The following is a 24466-nucleotide window of genomic DNA, read 5'->3' as shown; positions in this document are numbered from 1 at the left end:
CTCTCTCTCCAGCAGCTCTGCTTTTCCCACTCCCATCTAAGCACAGCTGTGCTTGCCAGCAGCTCGAGCATATTAAGAATGGAAAGGAAAGGCTGATGTTTCACCTGAATGTGGCCCAAAGCCTTCCTTCACCTAAGCAACTTTCTGGCTCTTCCTTGCCAGGGCAATGCAGCACTGCAGAGACACCGTGGCACCTTGCAGACACTTTATGGTTCTTGCACCTAGATCTTTGTGTCTTTTGAGGTGGGGTTTTACTGGGGGAAGAGGGTGGATAAAAAGAAACATTATGTTTTGCTCTTGTATTCCTTTTCTTCTCATCCTTCCCTCTTCTTTTACTTACAAATCACTCCCGTTTATCATTACAGGACGTGAAGGCAGCATCACCCTTCCCCCAAATCACCCAGGATTTCCTTCACAAAGACGGTATAAGTGTGTACTTTGCTCCTTCTGTGGAGTGCAAAGGGGAGGAGGGGAACAGTAACACAGAAAAGGTTTCAAGATTGTTGACCTCCAGCTAATTTGAGCACAGGAACAATTCAGCTGCTGCAGGGTGTAAATTCAAATAACTCTGGATCTCCTTGAATTTATACCAGGAGCCGGCCAGTACTAGAGTGACCAATAACAGGGGGAGGATGAAAAATTATTTTTGCCTACCTATATGGAGCAGACTTTGGCCCAAATTAGTGCCCAGCCCTTGCACCAGTCTCCACTGAGCAGTGGTGCGCATCAAAGATGCTCAGACTAACGCTGACCTGAGCTGAAGCATCACACAGTGCAACACAGCTCTGGGCTGTGGGACTGTTGCCTTCCTACTTCTGGCTCTGAGTCAGATGATGGCAACTCTGAGAGCTCTGCCCTGCACTCTGGTGTGCAAGGGATGTAGGACTCTCTGTGCTGGTCGCAGCTCCAGCAGAGAATTAGGTTGAGGACTGTGGCTCTCTGATATGAATGCAGCAGTTGCGTGGCAGCCTACAGCCCCTTATCTCCCCCTCCAAGAAATCTGCCCTGCCTTAGTTTTCTTCCTTCTATCAAGGGTTCACGCTGTCTCCCTTTCCTCCTCTCACAGCCCCACTTGCTCCTTTTTAGGTCCATCTCTTGTTCTCGACGCCTTCTTCCCCAACCTCTGCCATGCCAATGCTGCTCACGGGTCAGGGATGGTCTGTATTCAGAGCACATCATCTTCCATCAACACCAGCCTCCATCTGTGGCCAGCACTTCAAGTCTTGCTCACCCCAGGGCCATGGTGTGAAAGGTTAGTTGGTAAATCTGAAGAGGTATACTATGAGTAAGGAAAGAGGTCAAGGTAGACCACTCCCATCCCCAGAGCCTTCTTTTCTGCAACATAAAGCACAACATTTATTAGAAACCTCCCAGGCCAGGACGTTCCCCATAGTACATGAAAATCTCGTTTAGGAAGAAGTCAGTCTGGGGTGAGTTACCAATTGAAATGCTATGATGAGTTGGTGATGTGGGCTAAATACAGGCCTGATTTGCACACCATCACCAGACATAGCTCTCAGATGCAACTAGCATGCCCTCGTTAAGGTCCATTAAAATCAAGGAATAGAACAGAGGAGAAATAAATTTAAATAATCCAATGGCTGTTCCTCCTGCTTTGATGATAACTATATATAAAAACACATGCACAGAAACAGAGAGAGAGGAGCAAGCAAGAGCTTACACAGGGCAGTGTGATTGTGTAACGCTGTACAGCCCTGCTGAGTACCCAGTTAAACCACGGGGACAATTGCACAGGCAGACTGGGGGCAGGAAAAACTGGACAGCCACTGGGTAGATAGGTGATGGGGCTGAACAAGAGTTGAGGAAAACAGAGCAGGGGGTAAACTGAGAGTTTCTTGGTTCAGCAGCCAGCAGTCCTGCAGTGCAAACCTGCAGAAAGCTACACACACACTGCAGCGCTCCGTACAGACATTGCAGCCTGACGAGTCAGCTGGGTACACGGCATACAATGCATCGCTAACATTGCGGAGCTGCTCTTAGGGAATTGTTGCATTGTGGAGCAGTAGTGGGAGCAGGGATCACCGTGTGTTGGCACAGACAGCGTCACCACTCTGGCAGGCTGGGAATACATGTCTGGGATTAAACCTATGCAATCATTTAGTTAATGAACACACCGTGGCATGAGGCACCAGAGAAGAAACCGTCTCCTCTCTCTTCTCTATAGGAAGTGGGGAGGGGAGGACAAGTAATGCTCTGACATTTTGCCATTAAGCCAACAGTGAACTGGGCAAAGAAAACTCCCTACACTGGACTTGGGGGTGGGAGGAAGACAGTTCACTTGTAGCCAACAGAGCCCAGCTTGACCCAGGCATATTGGAGCAGGAAGAGAAAGGCCCCATGGCACACAGGCGAGCTAATCTTTCTCCAGCTCCTTGTGCTTCGTGCGGTCTGTGAACAACGTACCTGCAGTCAAAACAGTGTGTAAAGTCTGTGTGTGTGTGTGTCACTCAGCACCTCTGCTGGAAGAGTGCTGGGACGAGGAGGGAGAACAGTCACGTAGCACCCGGTTGCGAGCTGGGACCAGGAGAGATGGGAAGAACAAGAAAAGCTCCTACAAGTAATAGCAATTACTATTGCTCATGCAGTGGTCGTTAGTGTGAAGGGACAGCAGCGCTGGCAGAAGAAGGGCTTCTTTGGAATTTGGGAAAGTTTGCAAGGGAGCAAAAGGTTCACTAGGAAGTGAAGTGTGAAATAGTGCAACCTGACTGCTAGGCAGCAGTAGGGAAGGAAGAGGAAGGCAGGGGACGAAGACGACGTGAGAAACAAGGGACTGTGGGATTAGAGAGTCCAAAACTGCTTCCGGACAAAAGTATTGCAGACAGTAAAATGTACCAATAAACGAATAAAGAGTTTACATGCTAGCCTGGGATTCTCAAATTTATACAGAGAGCTGTAAAAGCTCCAGTCTCAAGTTAGCCACAGGTCAATGTGACCCTCTTCCTACATCAGGGCTGGTTTTAGGCTACTTTTTGGCCACCATGAGATCTATCCCACCAAAGATATGCTATTCCCCTTTCCCTGTGGCAAATTTTCCACAGGAGAATCATGAACATTACTGATTTGCATTCATATCCACTTCTTCCCTTCCCAGTTTCCAGTTCCCAGAGGAAACCCACCCACTGAGTCAGGCACATAAAGATCTGCAGAACATTTATAGTCCTGGTGCAACTCCCCTCAGCTGTTCCATATGTCCAGTAGCATCTGTTACGGCTCAAAATAGGTTTTTGCAGTTTCCAGGCTTTGAAAACATTGTCTCGGTCTCCACAACGTTCCCAGTGCTTTGCCTGCAGCGTGAGAACAGATCTCAACTAAAAGGAGGGAGAATATCAGAAGACACTCTTGGACAGATTTTTGATATGTGATGTAACAGGGCATACCCCAGAAAGACAAAGTATCTTGTCGTGGGGAGGAAGTTCTCAATTTCTCCTCTGTGGGGAAATCAAGGCAAAGCTAAGCATCTGCTAAAAGATTTGCCAAAAGCTGGGAAACTGAACTGCTGAGATTTCGTGGTTCAAAACCCGGCCAGGAGAAGGGCAGCTGAGTACTGCCAACCTTGGCACACATACTAGAGAGGGGGAAGGGCCCTGCTAGATGTCATCGAGCCACACAGTCAAAATGTAGAGCAAGGGGAGAGAGAAATCTTTCACTTTGTTTGCGATCTCCAGGCGGATGGCTGGGCTGCACCAGACACCTCCCTGTGACACAGAGGACAGAGAAAAGCAGCTCAGTCTCAAGAGGAAGCAGAGAGATTCCCACTGACCCCAGGGACAGCTGGGGTCAGTGGGAAAAAAAGAAACACAGTGCTTATGCTGCACTGCCAAATGTTCTGGAAGGACAAGAGCAAAAGCCAGCCCCCTGCATCCATTGGAAATGATTAACAAAGTCTGAAAGAATATGTCAATTTTCTCTAATAACTAAATTTTCCTGGAGAAACAGAGCAGGCACAGCGCTCCTGGCACAGCGCTCCTGTTTGTACATAGGAGCCTGGCCACGTATTCACAAAATCAGCCTCACCTCCCAGCCACACCCAGGGTGTTAAACCTTAATGACCCACAATGCAAAAGCCTCTTACCTTGGCTGATGGTGGGAGAAGCTAAAAATCCTGAACTGAAAAGATGTCACAACCCAGATCCTGCTATAAGATCCCACACTAGACAACACTGTCTGTACAAGTATCTTTAAGTTAAAGTGTCTTAAAAAGCAGCACCCGTGTTGCTCTGATTGGGAGGCCCCTCCACAGAACGTTTAGCACCACTTGCTGTTCCCAGCCAGCCACCCCAGCCAGTGCTTATCCTTTTAGTTTCACGTCAACGCCATATTTCAGCTTAAAAAGTTTAAGTGCTTTCAGTTACAGACTGCAATCAGATGTCCTGCATGACATGCTGACTAGTTCTTCCCTTTGCCCCGCAGGAAACAGTTGCTAGAAAATTACCCCACTTGGGATAAAGCAAGGTGTTGCTACCACCCTCTAAAAACACAGTGATTACCTGTGTGGGGAAATTCATAAAGCATGGGAGTAGAAACCATTTCCCTAGCAGAAAGGAGAAGAAAATTAATTAAACCGTCAATTAGATCCAGAACTGAAAGTCTTAACAATTTGCAGGGCATGCTGTAACCTGCAAAGGAAGCCCTTTTAGGAAGTCTAAGCCCAAAGAACTAAATGGAAGCTGGCAAATATAAAGGTTATTTTATCCAGATCTGTGTCTTGCACTGCATACTAAAGGGTCACTCATTTCAGACCCCTGCGCACTCTGTATACTCAGCACTTGCTGTAATGTCAGCCCCAAGTCCCTGAAGAGCTAGGTTGTTAGACTGGATGTAAGCAGGGAAACTGAATGCTTTCAGTCACTGGAAATGGGTGTAAAGAAGGGTCAGGCTCTATGTGTGGGTGGGGAGGACAGAGGAAGAAATCATCTGGACAGTGAAACTCTAGCTCCACAGGAGGTGAGCAGAAATGGAGCTTGTGTGCATGCAAGCCAAGCCCAGGAAGAAACCAGGGCTGCAGCCAACAGAGGCCAAAGGAAACACAAAGAATAAACACTCTGCAATAGGAAAGGATCCAGCCCTTGTATTCAGTGGCTAGGAGGGGACCCTGCAAAGCTGTGACCATAAGCATCCATAGCATCCCCTAGAAAGGACGACCCCATCATCCTCAGATGTCCACAGGTACCTGTTGCTACAAGCCCAAGAGCAGAACCTGTCTCAATAACTTCCTAAGTTACCAGTGGGCCAGAATAGGTGCAGGCTTTTTTTTTTTTTTTTTTCTTGAGGAAAAAATCCTAGAGAGAACAAATTATTGAACATTGTCAGGGATACCCAGGGGGATTTCAACTCTCAGATATAAGTCAATGGTCTTGGGGGAAAAATATGTGCCATTGTGGGCTATTCCTCTGTAGGTCTCAGTTCCCATAAGTTTTTAAGGTTACATGGTAAGTCTCATGAAAGAACGGAAACACCCATGCAGTCCAATTTTCACCATATGAGCTGACATCCAGTCTTCGAAGAACAGAGCTGTGACTAACGTGGAGTTTTAGGCCAAAAAGCAAATGGGCAAGGAGTGAAAGGAGGAAGATGGTGAAAAGTCCCAGAGAGGCATGCCATTGTCTTTCCTGGGCCAGAGACCTTGTTGAGGGTAAGAGACATAGCTCTACTCATGGAGAGAAGGAAACATCTAATTTGAATCAAGACAAAGTGATCCCACAAAAATAGAGTTCCTGAAAAGGAATCCGCCAAGCAACACTCACATAAATTCCATTCAGCAGAAAGACCTTGAAACACATGTTTATTTATCCTTTTTTAATCCCAGAATCTTTTCTTTTTCCCAAGAGGGATTTTGGACCATAGGGGTAAAACTGGCTAAGTACACATTGCAGTTAGAGTCCAAGTGCAAGAAGAAATCCAAACCAAGTCTCTAACCTAAGTGCTAACCTGAAAGCCATATTTCCTCCTTTAACAGCTATGTCTTTCCCCGAAGTTTTGCACTCAAAATGGCCATAAAGTGCATGGATGGCTTCTAGGACAGAGGCAGAGAGCAGGATCATGAGGCATAGTTTACAAGTATGACTGTCCTGTGAGTGAACATGGTGGAATGTCCCGAGTCATGAGCTTGGCTTGACTCAATTACTTCCCCATGCTGCCACCAGCACTCTCTCCCTTCCATCTGATATGGTAAAAAGGTCACAGAATCACAGAATGGCTGAGGTTGGAAGTGACCTTGGGAGGACACCTGGTTCACCACACCTGCTCAAGCAGGGTCACCTAGAGCTGGCTGCCCAGGTCACCTTTATGCTCCTAAGCAGCAGCAGTAGGGTAAGGAGAAAGTGCCAAAGCACCATTTGCCCGTACTTGTTACCCAACACCTTCACCTCAAGACACTTAACCAGGAATGCTAAACCCATCTTTTCCAAATCCTGTTTCAAGGCAAATTATCTGCACAGCTGGGAGACGAAGCAGCTTATTACACTGTCTTCCCCTTTCCCTCAGAAATAATATTTTCAGGCTGTGCCCGCATGTACCATTCCACCCAGGCCCCATCGTACACAGCAACATCTGGTTTGCCACAGAGGTACGCCCCCAGAGCCACATGGCAGGCAGTGACCCCAGAGCCACACGTGGCTACCACCGGCTTTAGGAGGTCCACCTTCTTCTCCTGGAACAGACTGCGGATCTGCTCAGGGGTCTTCTCTAAGCCTGACTCTGTGAGGAAATCGGTGAAGGGCATGTTCATCGACCCAGGGATGTGACCAGGCTCAATTCCTGGAGGAAAAGCAATACAGACAGGAATTAACCTCTACCATCTGGGACAAATCCATTGCAAAACCCGTTCCCTGTTTCACTGGGAGGAATATTTATTGTTCAGTGTATTTTGTTAAAACAAATACATTTATTTTTGTTAAACTTTGCTTTACTAGATTACTGATTACTCAGGAAGGATGGCTCTAACCTTCAGGTTACCACATGGACACAATCCTGTCAAGTTCTGTTCTTCCTCCCAGTTCCCTCCACATCTTCCCCGCATCAGAGCAACCCACTCTGATGAGGCACTGACTGAAGCACCTCCACAGGCCCTTCTGAGGGGAAGAGTAGCACCAGTACATGAAGAGACCAATGAATATCTTTGAGGTGTATGAAAGCTATGTTCCTCACCCCAGGCCCTCATGAGAAAAAAAAAAATACACAGCTTCCCCACTCCTGAATTTTCAAAGAGCAGCACTTGCTAGTCAAAAGGAGAGGAGGACAGGTGGATACACTGCCTCAAGTCCCATCCCATAAAGGACAACCATATTTCCTTTCATTACCTCTACAGGACTCAAACTGATGGGCACCTTAAATGAAGCCCCTTTTTATTATGCCAATGTCTCAGGAGGCACATTACCATCTCGGGGCTCTGGCTCTACTCCCCGGAACCGTCCTGCAGCGCGCGCATCCACTAGTTGGAAGCGGTGGGAATCCATGTTATCTAAGATGTCCTCGTACGTTTTCACCAGCGACTTGTCCAAGGAGGCATGGAACTCGGAAGGAGCTACCTGGCTTTTCCCAGAGCTCAGTGCATTCCCCTCCCGCTGCCAGTTCTTCAGGCCACCATCCAGAAGGGAGACGGCTTCATGTCCGAAGGCCCGGAACATCCACCACACCCGGGGTGCTGAGAAGAGACCTTGGTCGCTGCCATCATACACCACAACATGGGAATCATTCCCTACACCGAGCTTCCCCACATACTCAGCAAAGTCATCAGCCTTGGGCAGCATGTGATCGTAAGGTGAAGTACGATCACTGCACTGGTCAATGTCGAAGAAAACTGCACCAGGGATATGGCGCTCCTCAAATTCCCGCTTTGGGTCACGCTTCATCTTCGGCAAATACCAGGATGCATCCACGATTCTCAAGGCCAGACCAGCTTGCTGGGACTTGATGGCTTCTGAAAGCCATTTTGCAGACACTAAAGCACGGTAGAGCAGTTGTTGCGACATTGCTCCCGAGTCCTGGCCGAGATTACCTGATTCCTGGGGTTTGCCTGAATCCACCTGACTGCAAAAGGAAGAAAGTCGCAAATTAGAGACCAGCCTTACAAAAAGCGACTGGACGAAGATGCATTTTGGGACCAAAAACCTGTGTCTGCACTGAGGTGCTGGCTAAGCCTACAGTGAGGGGTCTGAAATGCTCCAACCCTGAAAATAGTTTCACAGAGCTCAGCCCAAACCCTGCCCCGAGCAGGACAGCCATGGCACAGTCCCGCCCTGCACCCAGTCCCCCGTAGCCCACCTGGCCCCTCCATCTCCAGTGACCACCAGCCAGCGCTGACAGCAGCAAGAGAGGAGCCGGGCAGCCCCAGGGACCCTGAGCAGAGGGGACCGAGTGCCCCGGGGTGAGGCACGGCCCCACGACGAGGAGGGTTCTGCCCCACCACTCTTACCGCCCCGGAGCACATCTCCAGCCGAGGCCTTAGTAGGGCCCTGGCGCCCCTCCCGCAGGCTGGACCCCTGCCCCTCCCGCCGCGACCCCTCCCGCCCCGGACACCCCCAGCCCCGGCGGCGGCGGGGCCGCGGTTCCCTCCGCGCAGCAGCGGGAGAAGGAGCGGGGCCGGCCCGCCGCGCCGCCCCGTACCTCCGTGCTGGGCCTCAGCTGAGCAGCACCCGCCCTCAGTCGCCGCCAGCCATGGCCGCCGCCGGGCGGGAGCCGGGGTCCTCCCAGCGGGCCGGTCCCGGGCGGTGCCGCCCGCCCCCACACCACCCCCTCGGGCCGCGCCTCCCGGCGCGCGTTCTCCTGGCGCCGCCATTTTGCGTGTGTGTGTGTCCCCACGGGCGGCGCCCCCTCCCGGCCTCGGCCCTCCGAGATGGCGCCGCAGGTGCTCGGCAGGGCGCTGGTCACCGCCAAATGGCTCTCGGAGGCCGTGCGGGCCGGGCGAGTGGGGACGAACCTGCGGGTACTGGATGCCTCCTGGTACCCGCCGCAGGAGCGAAATGCCCGGCAGGAGTTCAAGGAGAGGCACATCCCCGGGGCGTCCTTCTTCGACATCGAGGAGTGCCGGGACCAGTCCTCCCCCTACAACTTCATGCTGCCCAGCGAGTCCCACTTCGCCGACTACGTGGGGCGCCTGGGGGTCAGCAATGACACCCACGTGGTGGTATACGACGGGGACAAGCTGGGCACCTTCTATGCCCCCCGCGCCTGGTGGATGTTCCGGGCCTTCGGGCACAAGGAGGTCTCCGTGCTGAACGGCGGTTTCAAGAACTGGGTGAAGGAGGGCCACCCTGTCACGGCGGAGGTCAGCCAGCCTGCCCCGGCCATCTTTAAGGCCAAACTGAACACAGCCCTGCTGAAGACCTTCGAGGAGATGATGCAGAACGTGGGGTCCCTGCGGTTCCAGGTGGTGGATTCCCGCCCTGAGGGCCAGTTCCGGGGGACCGAGCTGGACCAAGGTAATGGAGGTGGGAATGGCACCAGCCCCCTGCACCAGAGCGGGATGAGTGTTGATACTAGTCCGGGCGTAAAAACTCATCCCAGCCAGCAAACAGATTTTCCTAATGCGCAGGCATGCCTCGGCCTAACTTGTTGATTTACCTTAAGGGATCCACAGTTGAGCATTCAGATCCCAGGGCCCTCACAGAATGCTTTTCTTGTAGTTGGTTGTGAAGCTGCAGGAGGAAATAGCAGAAAAGGTCTGCAGTCAGTTGGCTCCAGGATCCCCCATCCCACACCCTGCAGAAGTTAATCAGACAGAATGCAAACATGGGAGGTGAGAGCTGCCAGGGGTTTGTTCAGGGTCCTATCTAACAGTAGCAGACACACACAAACTATCAGTATTCATACAGGCACTTCTCACCATAATGAATGCACGAGCAAAAGCCCAGATTTTAGGCAATACAGTAACCCAAGGGACATTTTCCTGCTTGCTCTGGTTCTCAGCAAATAGAGAACTTGCTTGAGCTGATCTTTGTCCTTTTGCTCTCTGCCATTAAATCTAACAAGCTTAAGTAAGAAAAGCCCCAAACCCTTCCTGAATGTATGGGCTGTCAACCTCTCTCTTGGATGCCCTAAGTAATGGGAACAAAAACTGATTTTGTTACCTCGGTCAAACACTGGACATGCAAACAGCAGGGGTGGGAGAAGTCCTGTGCAGTGGGGACAGCTGGTACAGCAGTGTGCCTGGAATGAAATTCAAGTTGGTTGTTAAAGGAGCCCCTTACTGTGTAATTTAAGCCTTGGTATATCCCAGAATAACCTCTCCTCCAAAAGGGAATCACAGAAATGGTTTAAAAAGAAATGCAGAGTTTCAAAAACAAAGCACAGAAAAGCTCAGCAACAGTTGTCGGGTCTGAGACAAGCTCCACGCTGTAGGAGCGGGTGTGCAGCAGGCTTCCGCGGTCCTGAGGCAGTACTGCGCTGCTGCCTTGCAGGTCGGTTGTCATTCTATGCTGGTTGTTTTCTTATGTGTGTGCTGCTCTACAGCCATTGAGTGTGACACTGTGTCCTGAAATAAATTCCTCTGTCTGAACCTCAGGAGCGTTTGGTTGTAAGTGGCTCAATACACGTGGTTCGCATAAGTGGCTACATTGAGCCACCCCCCCAAACACGCTCGACCTGTGCAAGACAATGTGAAAGGTGAGAGAGGTAATGGGAGTGACAGAGGAGACTGTTGCACGGAGAGAGGGGGAGTTAGGCTTACTGCTCATTCTGTTTCTTCGCCTACTGCACCCCATCAAAGCGAAGGCTGAATTTTAACCTCAAGACGTGAATAAAACGCTCCTTGCTGGGAGCCGGTGGGTTTTGCATTCTCTTTCCCAAAGTGGGAGTTGTTACCAGATGACAAATACTGCAGCCCCTGACAGCGTCTTGAAAACAGATTTTTCCTTTGAAATGAGTCAGCATGGAACAGTTTATTTGTGGTGGTCCAGTTTTGCTTCCCACAGCAGATCCAGTAGGGTAAGCACTCCAGCTGCAGCTGCTCGTTCCACAGGAGCTTGACAGCCTTCTGAACCAGGCTAGCCAGTAGCTGTGCTACAGCCAGCAGTGGGTAAAAGGCAGCGCTTACACCTGAAAGAGCAATTTGAAATCAATGCTGATTAATTACAGGGGTCATCCAATCAGGGAGGAGAAACATTGCCTGCAATTTAGAGAAGAAGAATGGTCTTGAGGTGATTTCAGTTTAATTACTGCCTCAGCTCTTGACTTCCTAATTAAGTCAATTAATCTCTCCAGTTCCATGAACTCCATCTCTAGAAGAGGCTAATTTCAGCTGACTCTTTTGCCTCTTTAGTTTTTCAGTTCCTTGTGGTAAGAATTAGTTGTCCCTGTTTTATTGTTATGCAGCAGCTACCTTGCTGGGATTTAGACCTCTGTTTAAGATAAGCCATAATACGTGGCTAATTTTTAGTTGCTGGGAGAGGTTTACCCAGGTTGCCAGGGTGGAGGAAAATGGACGGCGTTTCAATAAGCCAGGTCTCATAGGTCTTAAATGCAGGTATTGCTTTGGATGAAAAAGCTTGGATGTTCATGCATGGTGTGCAGCATTAGCCCATCAGATGTGCAGCCCTGACCTATGCACTGAGTGGTTAAAGGTGTCCCTGCACAGTGCTGTGTTTCTGGAGGAACTAGGAACTCGGGCCTGCTCGCTAGTTGTGATTCAGCAATGTCCCAACCAGGTTCTGCAAGGGCCTGCTTACTCAGGCGCTGTAGGGTGCAGGTCTATGGAACCAGCCTGAACTGAGACAATCCCAGGCAATCCAGGGGCAGATAATAAAAATAATTACATGATGGTTACCAGTGCTGACTCTCTCTGAGTATTGGGCACTGAAAACTGAGGAACAAGAATTATAGCTGAACAAATGCGTACAGAAAAGTTGTGAATTTCTGAATTCTTTTGCAGACACCTGAGAAAAGAGGGGAAAGTTGCCAGACAAGAAATCTGTCATCTAAAAAAGAAAGCAAACCCAAAGTCGTTTCATGAGCTTCCAACTATTTTTCTTCTCATTCTCAGCCCTTGGGTAGTCCTTGTCTCCCTTGCGCATACACAACTCTTAAGGTTTTGCCCATTTTCCCCGCTCTCAGTCCTCCCTGCCCCAAACATAATGCTCTTGCTCATATTGAATGTTCAGTGGCAGTGGGAGCGAGAATGAAATGTTGCTGCTTCTTCCCTCTCTTCTCTAAGTGGAGTCTGCAGCTGGGAGTAGGCTGGCTCCACTTTGACCATGAAGTAATACTCGAGGCACAGCATAGAGAGTGAGAGACTATCAAAGTCTGTTTCAACCCACGGGAACCTACAATCCAAAGCTGTCCATTCATGTGACGAGGTTGACAAACATCAGCTGCCAGAATTAGCACCATGGCCCTGCTGGTTCTTAGACTTGACTCTTCTGGCTGTATACGCACACAGTATTTTGACATTGGTGGCAATGGCTTATTGATCTGACTGCGAGGACTCTCAGGGAGCTGGCCAGGACCAAGCTTAAAGTGTTTCTTCCAATGAGTTCATGGTAGGTTAGGTGAGATCACTAATGGTCCCTTCTGAGGCATACAATTTGAATGGAAGAGAGAGAGAAAAAAGGAGGCAAGAGAGGAGGCATTTGGAAAGGAACCGCTATCTGCAGCCAGCCAACTCCAAGACCACAGGGAGTTAAATGTGGACAAGGCGCTTCTTTTATCTTTTTGACATTAAGAAATTCCATCTGAAGCTTTCATCACAAAGGGAAAGGCTAGAGAGAAGGGGCTGTAGTCTGAGCTAGATAAATAGCCAAAAAAAAAAAATATTTAAGCAGAGAATCTTAACAGATGTGGAAAAGAGGATTAAGCATTGAAGAAGATAACATATTACAGGTTACAAATTGTGAGGGAGGATTGCCAGAAGCCAAGCTGAGACTTGGCAAAAGGAATTAAAACAAATAACAAAAACTGCTGGAGCAAAGTGAATAAAAAGAGAACAAGGAGAGAAAGAGTAAATAGGGTTGCTACGCAGTTAGCAGGGTTTCGAGATGAAAGATTATTTGTGTACAGCCTCAGAATTATACTGAGTCTGTGCTACCATCTTTTTTTTCTCCTGAGGGTAAGTCTGCAGAGTAGGGGAGGGGTAGCAAGAAGAAGGGGAAAGAAGCAGAAATGATCATTTCTAAAGAGGGAGTATAACCAAAAGATATCCATGTGCTCAGATCTGTGAGGCAGACGATCTCCATCCCAAATATGTCAAAAATCAGTCATGTGACATTGCAACTCCATGAGGCAAGAATTTAATTAATTTAATCAGAGCATGGTTTTGTAGGACAGAAACACTAGCAAAGTTTGTATTTGTATTTAGGATAGGAGGTACAGCGTAACCTAAGCAGCTGTTGATCTGTTATCGTAACATGGATAGACTGGAAGGCTTTCAAAAAACTCTTCAAGAAAAATTATTTGAAATGAAGGCAAAATTGAATAAAATACCTTGGTAAACTTGCACTGCAGCTAAAGGCTCTATTTCCTTGCCAATAGAATTGATTTGCCAGATAAGAGAAATGGGAACATGCATGCCTAGAAGTTATGTCTGATTTTTCTTCCAGCCATTGGAAGCGCCTATGAGGTAGACTTGTTCCATTTGCACTTCATTAATACTTTGGACATAATACTAGAGGGGCAATTATTAGTTCAATGTGAGAAGAGGGCAAATAGCACAAGTCCTGTTAGATTCCAAAAAAACTGACTGAAAGGGAGATAAGGGAGATAAGAATAGCTTGTGCTGAAAGTATATCTATAGGGCTGGAAGTTGCCAGCACGGTCCCATCGTTACGCTTCTCTGTTTTATTTCCTATTTTTCTGAATCATCGAGGCACTGAAAATAGGGAGTTGCTACTGAAATGTGCTGCTGGCACAGCCTTGGAAAGGTTTAAATGATCACGTGAGGAGTATTATGTGAGGTACCATCTGCAGGGATAGAAGTGAGAGGAAGTATAACGCTACAGAGAGCAAGGTTGGATGCTTAGTAGCCCGAAACACTTAATTGCTTGTGTTTCTCTTACAAGCTGAAGACCCACATTTGGAAGCAATAGAAGACGATAAGACTTGGATGAATTAGTTGGGTGGAAGAACCTCAGATGCGATTTGGCCTTGACAACAGCAATAACCTCATGGCTATCAATTGAGATGCTAGGAAATGCCACTTCCTTATCCAGAAGCCTGGTGGTCACCTAGAACTGTTTCTAGGGTATCCGAGGCAGTGAAAAATGTATCTAATGAGCTCTTACTGCATTTAGGCTAAGGGCATGAGGCTGCTGGGAGTGCTGAGTGCTCGCTGTCAGTATGTTGGAGCAATAGCAGAGCAGAAAGGGAGAAAAACTATTTCAGCCGCAGGGCAATGTTAGTTCAAGGATAAATGGTATATGGACTGACTGTGATGAACTCGAGGTTGGAAATATATCTTCCTCCTCACGTGAGCAAGGAGGTGCCTCAGCGGGAATTTTCATGGCAAGAATCCAAACTGGTTCTGAGATGGATGCTTTTATGAGAGGGAGCCTATAAAGTGATCACTGTAGTAGCTGGGAGCCAGGCTCTGTAATCCTAGGGTTCCTTCCTGTCGTTTCTAAGGGTGACTGCATGAATCTGGCATGGAGTATGCTCTGTGTCATATGAGGCAGGAGCAGATGTACCCTCTCCCCTGTTCAGATCCCAGCTGCATCCAGCCTTGCCTTCCAGTCCTGTGTTTCTCTGCTCTTGTCCTAGCAGAGAGAGCAAGCTGATAAAACTTCCTCAGCCACTCAAGAGTGCTTCTTAGGCAGTCCAAGGGATTGTGGTTGTGCAATGTCAGCTTTGTTTCAGCTGAACACCCACATACATGAGTAAATGCAGTTTCTACAGGATTCCCCATCTTTCACTCACAGAGTGCAAGCACTGGTCTCTGACTCCAACAGACTTTTGAATCTCTGGAGCAAGGAAGTCTGCCTACAGATCAAAGTAAATGCTCTAAAGTGAGACCATTCTTTTCAGATCTGCTCAGCTCCTAACTGAAGAGTTGTTTAAGGGTGGTGAGTGTATGTCACAGCAGTCTCCAATGAGACAGGGTACAAACCTACCTGTTTTAAGATGTGTGAACAGTCTAGAAAAGCGATCATGACCATGGGACCTGGAACACCTAAGAATTGAATGGGTGGCCCAGCGAGCTTCTTTGAGCAAGAGCTGGCCCTTCTAGTTCAGCCCCCAGGACTTCTTGATCTCGGTGCACTTCCCAGTGCCCTAGGATGGTGTGCGAGCGTTGTTCTGCGGCTCACAGACTTGTCTGTCTTGGGCTGATCACCAGTACTGCAGCAAAGCCTTGCAGAAATCCCTTGCGAAATGACAGGGTCAGGACCATTCACTCTGGGGGAAAGTGGTAGCCTAACCCAGGCATGTACTCCCCAGTAAGAAGCTCTGCAGTCTGAGAACTAAAAACAAGGTTTTCCCACACTCATTTTTTGTATTATTTGTATTTCCCCTCTGTCATACAGACACTATATTAATGAGCATGTTCTCTGTACTGAAGTGATGAACTGTTGTTTTCTGGAACTGGAAAAAATGTGGTGAAAGCATCAGTCCAAAACACTGTCTTTTTTTTTTTTTTAAGTGTTAGTCCCTCCAGAAGTCAGCAGTTTTTCTCCTGACTTCTCCCTGTAATGCTAAACACTTCTGAAGGATGCATGAGGTGACTAGTAGACAACAGTGCCACATTTCTAAGGCACTCGGGGAGGATGAATCAAGACACAAAGAGGGTCCATCTGGAACAGGGAGAGATCGTGTGAAGCTGACTCAGGGCAGCTTTGGTTGTCTTTAGGCTCTCACTCTTTGTCCAGCAGAGCAAAAATCCCCTCCTCAATACCCCGCCAAAACCCTGTTTTCCCCTTATGACATATATCCTCATATCATGACATCACTCTGCATGAGCAATGAAACTGCAGTGTCACTATGATGTGTGATGTCAATCTCTGACTAGGTATAATTTAGTCATTTGACTGTGGCAAAGGCTCCCTGCCCCAATCTCTCCCATCTCCTGAGATCAGTTACCCTGATGACTTAGGCAAGTGGAAAGCTGTCAGTGAAACAGATTACTATTTATGTGACTTTCCCAGGGCTGTCTCATTAGGAGTTCAAACCTAGCAAGGAATCATTCCCTGAAATGCATTTTCAACGTAATATATGTTTCCTGCTCCAATGAGGCTTGATCCAAAGCCTCTCAAAGTCAGTGGAAAAGCTTCCACTGAGTGTAATGAACTTTGATTAAGCCTATAGTGACAGAGTTTGAATTTCAAGGGCGTGATGAAAATCTTATCCGTCATATTTTTATATCTGGTTCTCCCTAAAGACCTTGTTCTTGAGATGCAACTTTCAACTTGCCTGAAGTGGTCAGTTATACCAGTAGACAAACAGAACCCATGATGATTTCATCCATGGAGTGGATAAAAAGTGATACAGAATCTAAATTCTCACTTCTCTGACGCCATTGCCCCAGGATAGCTACCTCAGCAGTAATGTGGCTGACTTTAAGATTGCTTTACTTCTCTGAAATATGATTTTAAGGTGACACAGGAATAAACTGTGAACAGATAACTACTTTCACAAATTCCACATACAAGCCACACTTCCTGCTTCTGAAAGCTGTGTCACTACACACTGCTGGCATACTTGCGGAAGGTCAGAAATGCAGTGCTGCATTCCTCTTTACACAGATCCCCTTAATGCCTTTGTTAGGATCTTTTCTGTGGTGGTTCTTTGATTCTTGTCACATCTAGGGCTTCTTCAGATTGCTACCTCTCATTGCTTTCAGGGGGGAAATAGTTTGCTAAATGTTCTGGAAGTTTTGACTTCAGCAAAGTTGAATAATCTTTGTCCTCTTTTTAGCCCCATACTGCTTTGCATCTTCATCATCACCTGAAACAAAGGAGTATCTTGGAGAGAGTGGAAGTATCTGCAGTGATGTCTCTTTAATGTCTTTTGTAGGTGTCTTTCATCACCTACATTAATGTCTCCTTGCTCATATTTCCTTTTTTTGTTCACTCTTGCAGGGCTGGAATCTGGTCACATCCCTGGCGCTGTGAACATACCCTTCCATTCATTCCTAACAGAAACTGGCCATGAGAAGAGTATTGAGGAGATCCAACAAATATTCCGTGAGAAGGAAGTGGATCTCTCAAAGCCACTGGCGGCCACGTGCCGCAAAGGTGTCACGGCATGTCACATTGCCTTGGCAGCCTACCTGTGTGGCAAGCGTGATGTGGCTGTTTATGATGGTTCCTGGTCAGAGTGGTTCCACCGTGCCCCACCTCGCTACAAGGTCTCTGAGTTGAAGCGCAACAAGGCCTAGAGGGAGAGTTGTTTCTTGGGCAATGAGATCTAGCAGCTGTCTCCAGCCCAGGGTACAGTGAAAGGGAGGAGGTGGAAGTAAAGAAGAACCATGCTGATTTCTATTTTGCCAGTTTTTCTAAGAATGATCAGTAGATTTGTATCAATCTTTCGATTTCTCATAATGAATAAAATCTACTTCTAAGATGATGCATCTGTGAATATTTCTAATTCTTCTCTGTTGCCTGTGACCTGCTTGTGCTGGGTGGGAAAAGCAGCTTTGCAACATGAAGGAGAGTTGCACTCTTCCCTGGAGACCTGCAGAAATTCCAGTGGCCTGGTGAGAGCCCAGGTCCGTGGTGGAGCAGAATGGATGAAAAGTCCAGGGCTAAAATACAGCACTGGGTGCTGGACACAGGAGGTCCAAGCTGTGGTTCTGTCATTGACTCAATGTAAGACCTTTTGCCAGCCCACCTTCTCCCCTTTTCTAATGTGGAAAATAGGGGCGCCTTCCCCTTCCTCTCTGATGAGGGTCAGTGAGCTCATGTGAAGCATTTGGAGATGCTAGAAGATCCGGTTCTGCTGAAATACAGTCTTGTTGATTATCGTGACTGTGTTACGAAAGTCTCCAAGAAATCCTGTGTATGTGATGAGAACTTCTGGGCACAGGTGTTTCATGAGACATGAGCCTTTTACTCTCCTCCTTGTTTGTTTTTTCAATCAGCAAGGATGACCCTGATCTTTGCCATGTTTCTTCTGGTTCCCATGGAGACCACAGCTCATAGACAGAGGGAGGGTTGTTCCCTAGCAACCGTCTCTGCTCTTCAGGCTTCATCCCACCTCCATACCTGGACTTCATCAGGACCTGCCTGCTTGTACGAATCACCGTGGCACTGCATCAGGGATCATGGACCAGGTGAGAGAGGTAGTTATGGAAGAGGCTTTGCCTCTTGTTAAATCCTGGAAAAAGAGAAATGATCCAATGTCATTTTGACACCCATGGGGCTTCTCAGGTCTGGAAAGTCACTGAAATCTCCTTGTATTTTGGAGACCCGGCCAGATGTGGAAGGCGTATGAAGCCCATTCTTGACCACATCTGGTGGATGGTGAGAATGGCATGCCAATTCCTACACCTGTCTGAGGAGGTTAATTTTTGGCCTGGGAAAGACAGCTCCCTCTTTCCTCCATGGCTGCATGTCAGGAAAATCAGAGTGTTAGGCTATGCTAAACATACATTCTTGGGGTTTTTTTTTCATTCATTCAGAAAGATCAAGTTTAATCATTTTTAGCTCTTCGGTCAAGATACGTCTTTTCTGGTACGTCGTCTGTTGTCCCTCACAGAATTGGCTTAGCAAAGGAAGAAGCAGACTTAGTTCTATGGCTTCTGTTATCCAGGAGGATGGTCAAATGGCCTTAAAGTCCTTCTTGGCATCAAGATGTAGGAGTCTCAGAGTGGTGCTTTGACTTTGGACCTTAAGGCTCAGAAGTAAAATGAACAATAAGCAATAACAATAACATCATATACAGTTACAAACTAGGAAGTAGGAACAGTTGCAGGCTTCAGCGTCATTTTGTCCAGGAGGAACTGGGGAAATGAAAGTTATCGATGAATGGGATTTGGGAAATGAGCACATTGCCTCGTTACACAGAAATTCTGCTTCGTTGGAAGAAAGGGGAGAGGAGGAATTTCTACGACAGCGGACTGGAAAGTTCTTTCCACTGAATATAGTATTAATAACAGACATGTTTTTGTTTTAAGTAGGAGGTGGGAGTTAACATAGGAGTTTACTTAGCAACACAGATTCCTGCACTTTGATCGTGTGTAAATGTTTGGCTCTTCTTTAAAAAGAATGACAAGCGGTACCGAAAAGAAGCAGATTGTGCCCTGTGAGCCAGGACTGGCTTCCTCTCTTCATCTCTTGTGGCCCTGTTCTTTTTGTGGGAGAGGTTCTGTCTCTTAATACATTTGCAGAGCACACAGCACTGACTCCTGGAGTCTGATTGATACAATAACTTCAGCTTCAGGATCCCAGTATTGTACCAGAAGTGCTGCTGCAAGGTACTGGCACAGTGTAAAACACAAGCTGCTGGTTCAAGTCAGCCCTGGTGAGTTAACTTTGAAGCGGTAGGCTTCCTGCCCCATCGGCTGGTGTCTTCATTCCAATAACTAGCCTCAAGAGCAGACGGTAAGCATATATGTCATGTCATGAGCTCATGTGACAAATGCAAACATATATCCCTACGTGATCCAGATCCCATTTGTACTGCTGCTAGTGCCAGCAGGCTCACAATTACCATATGCACCACCGTGGCCCATGGCTTCAGTTGTGACCTGTCACAGGTTTCACATGGGCTAAGCCTGTAGGGTCCTGCTGGGATGAGGAACACAGACCATCAGCAGGACACGACGGAGGGTTACACAGACATTCCCTCTGCAGGAAAGACATGAGCTTCCTCCTAGCACAGGAGGCAGTTTGCAAAGACTGGGTGTTGGATCAATCACATCAGCAGGACTAGCAAAGCAAAACAGGGGATAGTCTGTGCCAGAAGCAGGGAAGAAACCCTGTCTCCACCCCGTCTCTCTTCCTCTGCATAGCCAGCATTGCACAGGCATTTTATGTTTATCACCTCGTCTCCCCATTTTTTCTGGCCTTGCTTTAATGCACCAAAAGAAGGAACTGTTGTAATTGTACAGCACGTGACAGATCTGACATCTCTAGGTGCTTCAGAGTAAAAAATTACATTTTCACTGAGTTGTTTTCCATTTTGGCTTGTGTCTGCACCACTGCCTGTGAAAACTCTTGCAGCTCAGTATTCCCCAGAGGCACTGGTTGGCCATGTCCTAGGCAGGCTGTCCCATATGAGCTGTTAACGTGAAATCCTGCAGGACTTCTGTGCTTTTTTCATCTGAGAGGATCATGGGTTGTAGGACCAAGCATGCAGGCAGGCAGGGACAGCTCTATCTTGATCTAGGAAGGCATATAATATATTTATGTGAGGATAATCTACGTCATCTAAAGATGAGCAGGACCACTGTCCCCCTCCTTCCCGTCTCTGGGCCTGACACAGCCTTTGTTTCTCTTCCCAGGGTGTGTTGTTAGAGGTTCCAACTTCTCCTGCACCTGATGTGACAGAAAGTGACACTGTGCTGGCCAACATTACTTCAGGTAAGCAAGATGGCAGAGAAGCTGTCCCTCCTTCAGAGCTTGCGTTGCAGTACAGCTTGTGAGGCTGTGTGTCATTCCCTCCCTCCCTTCATGCCATCCAGATTTGCATGTACCTCTGTGGGTGAAAACTACTCGGACAGGGATCCCAGGTGCCATGGGCTGATGGGTTAAAATCCCCCCGCCCGCATGTGTTTTCCTCCACTGGTGGATTTGTCTCACTGCCTCCCTGCACAAGTGCAGTAAGCCACTGATGTGCTGTAAACTCATCAGCAAACACCGATGAGCCACAGAGACGATAAGTGCATGTTCACGAGAGTGAGAGTGATCATGGGTTGGAGGGGCCCCTACACATAAGGAAACACAGACCTCGTGTGCATGTTTGACCACAAGATTTTTACTTCCACACTTCTGTGCACGTTCATCTCTCAAGAGCATTTAAGACTCCTCAGGACCTTTCACCTGGTTCAGCAGGAAGATTGGTATAATGCTGCTAGGTTGTTGGTTTTTTCTCTTTTCTTTCCCTCCTTGAGACCTTTAATGTTTCTTTTGTTGTCTGACAATCACACAATGACATGTCCAATTGTTTCCAGCTCCATTTATGGTATCACCTGTCATCAAAACAGTATCAAATTCATTGAGCTATTATTTTTGTCTTTAAGTGGAACCTGAGGAAGGGAAAAAGGAGCATCTTCCGCAAGGCTTATGTCCCAGCAGACAGAGAACATCCCAAAGGAGCTCCAGCAGAGCCTCCTGGAAGATCTCCAAGGGCCCAGTGGCTCAGGGAACAGCAAAGAATTCCACATCTATTAAATCCCAGGCATCTCCTTCTGCAAAGCATGTTCAGACTAAAAAACAGAGCAAACAGAGTCTCCAGGCCAAAACTCCCCCCATGCAGAGTCTTCATTCAAGAAGACTTGAAAGAGAAGATACTTCTGCCACCGAAGACCCAATAGTGGGGCATGAGCCAGGAGGGAGGAACAGCACTTACCACCTGTCTGCAATAGCCAGGCAGAGGGAGGCAGAAGACACCAAATCCGCCTCAGATGCCAAAGAACCAGTAGCAGGCCAGCACCAAACACTGAGGTCTAGAGGGCCTGGATCTTCCCGGAAGACCGTCAAAGCTAGCTACGAAAAAGCCAAGGAGACCTGCAGCAGATTAAGTGCCAAAGAGTCCTTAGCATCATTAGGGCCAGATTTGAAAGCAGAATGGAAGCTCCTTCTGGAGAAGAGAAACAGCTTGATCCATGCTAACAGCAAATATAAATTTGCCAGTGCAGATGAACTTACCAGCGATGAAGAGGTATTGGAGGAAGCCGTTTCACGTATCCTTTGTGGCAGGTTGAAGGCTGTTTTCATGGTGCAGCAGGGGCTGAGTGGGTGGGACATTAGCAGTATATTAGCAGTTTCCAGAAGACATGTAGAGGGATGCATTTGGGCCTCACACTACGGGGCACTGATACGTTCCACAGACAGCCTTTCCCATATCTTTTTTAGTTTTGTTTTTCCATCCTCCAATCATTTGTAAGGTTCCTGTAGCCAGGCAGAGCCCCAGCTCAGCAAGGCAAAACAATGTGGTACCAGGACCCAGTCCAGGGCCCAACACCATCATCCCTTTCTAATTCCCCGCCTTTTTACCAGTCCTAGTTGTCCCATGCAATTACAATGCCTACAGAAGCCACTGAGGGAGACTCAAGGACAGACCCAGGTCCCAGGGATTAGTCATAGCTCAAAGACCTATGCAGGGGTGGAAATTCCAGGAGTTTGCTGCACTTAGGGAATGTGGACTGACAGCAGTTCCTTGTTGTTCGTGTTTTCAGGAACGGCAAGCTCTGTGCAAGGCAGCATTAATCATGGGACAGAAAAGACTCAGCGACCGTACTGAAATGCTAAAAAACTCCTTGAACTCTATGTCTTTTGCTGATTACAACCAGCTGGGTTTTAACCTGAGATCAAATATCTTCCAAGGTGAGGAGACACACATACTATGCCTGACCTTCAAAGCTGGTTCCATGTACCCTTTGCCTGGGCTCAGGGCAGCCACACTGCTTTGGGTAGAGATCTGACTGTAGGTGACCCTCACTTTCCCCTCTTATTCCTTCTATCCACAGTCACTGCTTTTCCAGGCTGTGGTGCTTGAGGAAATGAAAGCTAGAGCCTCCCTTTCTATGTATTCTATCCCTTTCTTTTCTCTTCTTTCAATCTTTTTTTTTTCCAAGGTGTGAAAAGTGAAGGTGTATCATGACCTCTGTCCTCCGTTTTCAGAGCTGTCCAAATGGACACCGTTTGCAATTCAATGTCCCCTGTCATCTCCAGTCCCAAGTTACCTCCAGTTCCAATACTGACGTTATTTCTCTTCAAGACCTGTAGAGATGTGGGGCCCTGAAATGTCTTCCCCAAACCTCTGTTTCCAAGGTCCCCAGGGATCCCTCCATCTAAACGAATATTGGGAACTAAGCATTCATCCCATTTTTGTTACCATCATATCCAAGAAACTCTGAAATAATTGTCTCTGATTCCAGTTTCTCATGTACCAGCATGAGACAGATTCCTTTTCCTTATACAGTATGCTCCGTGACAAGGCCTTGCTGGGTATTGAAGACTGCATTGTCTTGGGTTTATGCAGTCACACAGAAAGGAAGGACATCTTTCCCCAGGGAGCTCAAAATCATTATTATCAAGGAAAGGGTACAATAAAAAGGAAGGTGAAGAGGAAAGGATGAGAGGTTAAAATAAAGCCCCCTCAAATGGCTAAAAGTCAAGAGGGACTAAAAAGAGAAGTCACAGCTGAGAACTATTTGTTACGTATTGTGGCAGAAAAGGAGCTCAAGAAGGCCTGGAGAGGTAAGATGGTGCTTTTCGTGGAGCTGTGCTGCTGAATAGGAAGTTACTCACATGAATGAGGGGATTCAACAGGAGATGAGCAGGCACTTGACTGAAGAAAGGGCACTGGGTTACAAATAAAGGTGATACCTTGCGGCACCCTCTGTGTGTGTCTCATATTTGAGGATGAAAAGCAGATAAATTGGCAAACACAAGCTCCCCCCTGGGTAATGATGAAGCTATTATTCAGCACCTAGCCACACACCTGATGAAAGGTATTGCAGTCAACACATGCCTTTTCTTGAGCCCTTGAAACTGCTGGTGTTGCTCCCCTGCTCAATGCCAGGACTGCAGTAGGGTGATTTCTGCGTAGAGTTCTTTATTTGCTGTTCCTTGCAGGTGGCCCGCTGGAGAGCCGAAGCTTGATGAAAGATTCCTACACCCCTGATATAATTCAGAAGGCAATCAGGGATCCCAAGAATTGGCACGGAAGGAGGACTGATGAGCTAGGTATGGCTTCTGCCAGGGAAAGTACATTGCTGAATTCCTGAGACGGGTGCTGCTTCGGCCAAGGACAATGGATGGGTTTGGGGCAAAGGTGTGGGGGGGCTAGAAATTGGCATTTTCACAAAAGAGGAGCTCTACAGCTAGAAAAATCCTTGAGGGATAATAGCGTTAGAAAGGAGGCGGTAACTGAACTATGATTTGCCTTCTTTACAGGGAAATGGCATCAGAAAAATGCCCTAAACCTTAACCTGCAGAAAGCATTGGAGGACAAATACGGGAAGAAAAAAGGCAAGCCTTAGAAGATGAAGGCTGAGGATTGGAGTGCATTCAGTGAGGGATCTTTTTCTTCAGGCATCTAATAAACCTCCATATCAAGCACGAACCCATTGCTTGCTAGTTGTCAACAGCAGATTCGTTGCTGGTGCTCTCTTCCCCTCTCAATTAGGGTGTCTTTGGGGAGGGCAGTGCAAGATAAATCTGAATGTGAATACAAAAAAATCACTTTGTTTGGTCACTGGTAAGGTGGGCCTGATCAGTGTGTGAGGCACACACCCTTGCAGAGGGATGTGGTGGTGAGAGGAGGCCATATAGAAATTCATCTGCTCAGCGCATAAGGTGGAGTAGGACCTGTGAGCAGTGTAAGAGGGCGATGGTGGGGGGCGTGCGTGCGTGTGCGT

At 47.7% G+C, this 24466-nt stretch overlaps 3 protein-coding genes across 4 annotated transcripts; 2 read left to right on the top strand and 1 right to left on the bottom strand.

Annotated features, from left to right (window-relative positions):
• Positions 1-5786: 5786 nt before the first annotated feature.
• Positions 5787-8686, bottom strand: MPST (mercaptopyruvate sulfurtransferase). The gene is made up of 3 exons (XM_050897803.1): positions 8626-8686; positions 7397-8049; positions 5787-6777 (listed from the first exon to the last, which is right to left on the bottom strand). Exons 2-3 carry the CDS (start codon positions 7989-7991, stop codon positions 6479-6481), a joined length of 894 nt encoding a protein of 297 aa, XP_050753760.1. The 5' UTR covers positions 7992-8049; positions 8626-8686; the 3' UTR covers positions 5787-6478.
• Positions 8687-8851: 165 nt separating this feature from the next.
• Positions 8852-17505, top strand: TST (thiosulfate sulfurtransferase). Of its 2 annotated transcripts, none has more exons than XM_050897815.1 (2): positions 8852-9440; positions 17019-17505. In XM_050897815.1, exons 1-2 carry the CDS (start codon positions 8855-8857, stop codon positions 17315-17317), a joined length of 885 nt encoding a protein of 294 aa, XP_050753772.1. In that variant the 5' UTR covers positions 8852-8854; the 3' UTR covers positions 17318-17505. The 2 variants fall into 2 exon arrangements, with proteins under 2 accessions (XP_050753772.1, XP_050753781.1); XM_050897824.1 differs by having other exon boundaries at positions 8852-9449.
• Positions 17506-18202: 697 nt separating this feature from the next.
• On the top strand, positions 18203-24134 carry TEX33 (testis expressed 33). The gene is made up of 6 exons (XM_050900305.1): positions 18203-18211; positions 20384-20462; positions 21122-21762; positions 22280-22427; positions 23682-23792; positions 24003-24134. The coding sequence occupies exons 1-6, from the start codon at positions 18203-18205 to the stop codon at positions 24086-24088; spliced, it is 1074 nt and encodes a 357-aa protein (XP_050756262.1). The 3' UTR covers positions 24089-24134.
• The last annotated feature ends 332 nt before the right edge of the window (positions 24135-24466 follow it).

The sequence above is a fragment of the Gymnogyps californianus genome, chromosome 1 (assembly GCF_018139145.2).
Source record: "Gymnogyps californianus isolate 813 chromosome 1, ASM1813914v2, whole genome shotgun sequence".
Classification (NCBI taxonomy): domain Eukaryota; kingdom Metazoa; phylum Chordata; class Aves; order Accipitriformes; family Cathartidae; genus Gymnogyps; species Gymnogyps californianus.
This window is presented reverse-complemented; position numbering and strand designations above follow the sequence as displayed.

Coding starts and splice junctions, on each gene's coding strand:
- TST (XM_050897824.1), top strand. CDS start 8,855: ATGGCGCCGCAGGTGCTCGGCAGGGCGCTGGTCACCGCCAAATGGCTC. Junction 9,450..17,018: donor GCTGGACCAAGGTAATGGAG/GTGGGAATGGCA, acceptor TCACTCTTGCAG/GGCTGGAATCTGGTCACATC.
- MPST (XM_050897803.1), bottom strand. CDS start 7,991: ATGTCGCAACAACTGCTCTACCGTGCTTTAGTGTCTGCAAAATGGCTT. Junction 6,778..7,396: donor AGAGCCAGAGCCCCGAGATG/GTAATGTGCCTC, acceptor CTTTTCCTCCAG/GAATTGAGCCTGGTCACATC.
- TEX33 (XM_050900305.1), top strand. Junction 22,428..23,681: donor GAGATCAAATATCTTCCAAG/GTGAGGAGACAC, acceptor TGTTCCTTGCAG/GTGGCCCGCTGGAGAGCCGA. Junction 23,793..24,002: donor AAGGAGGACTGATGAGCTAG/GTATGGCTTCTG, acceptor CCTTCTTTACAG/GGAAATGGCATCAGAAAAAT.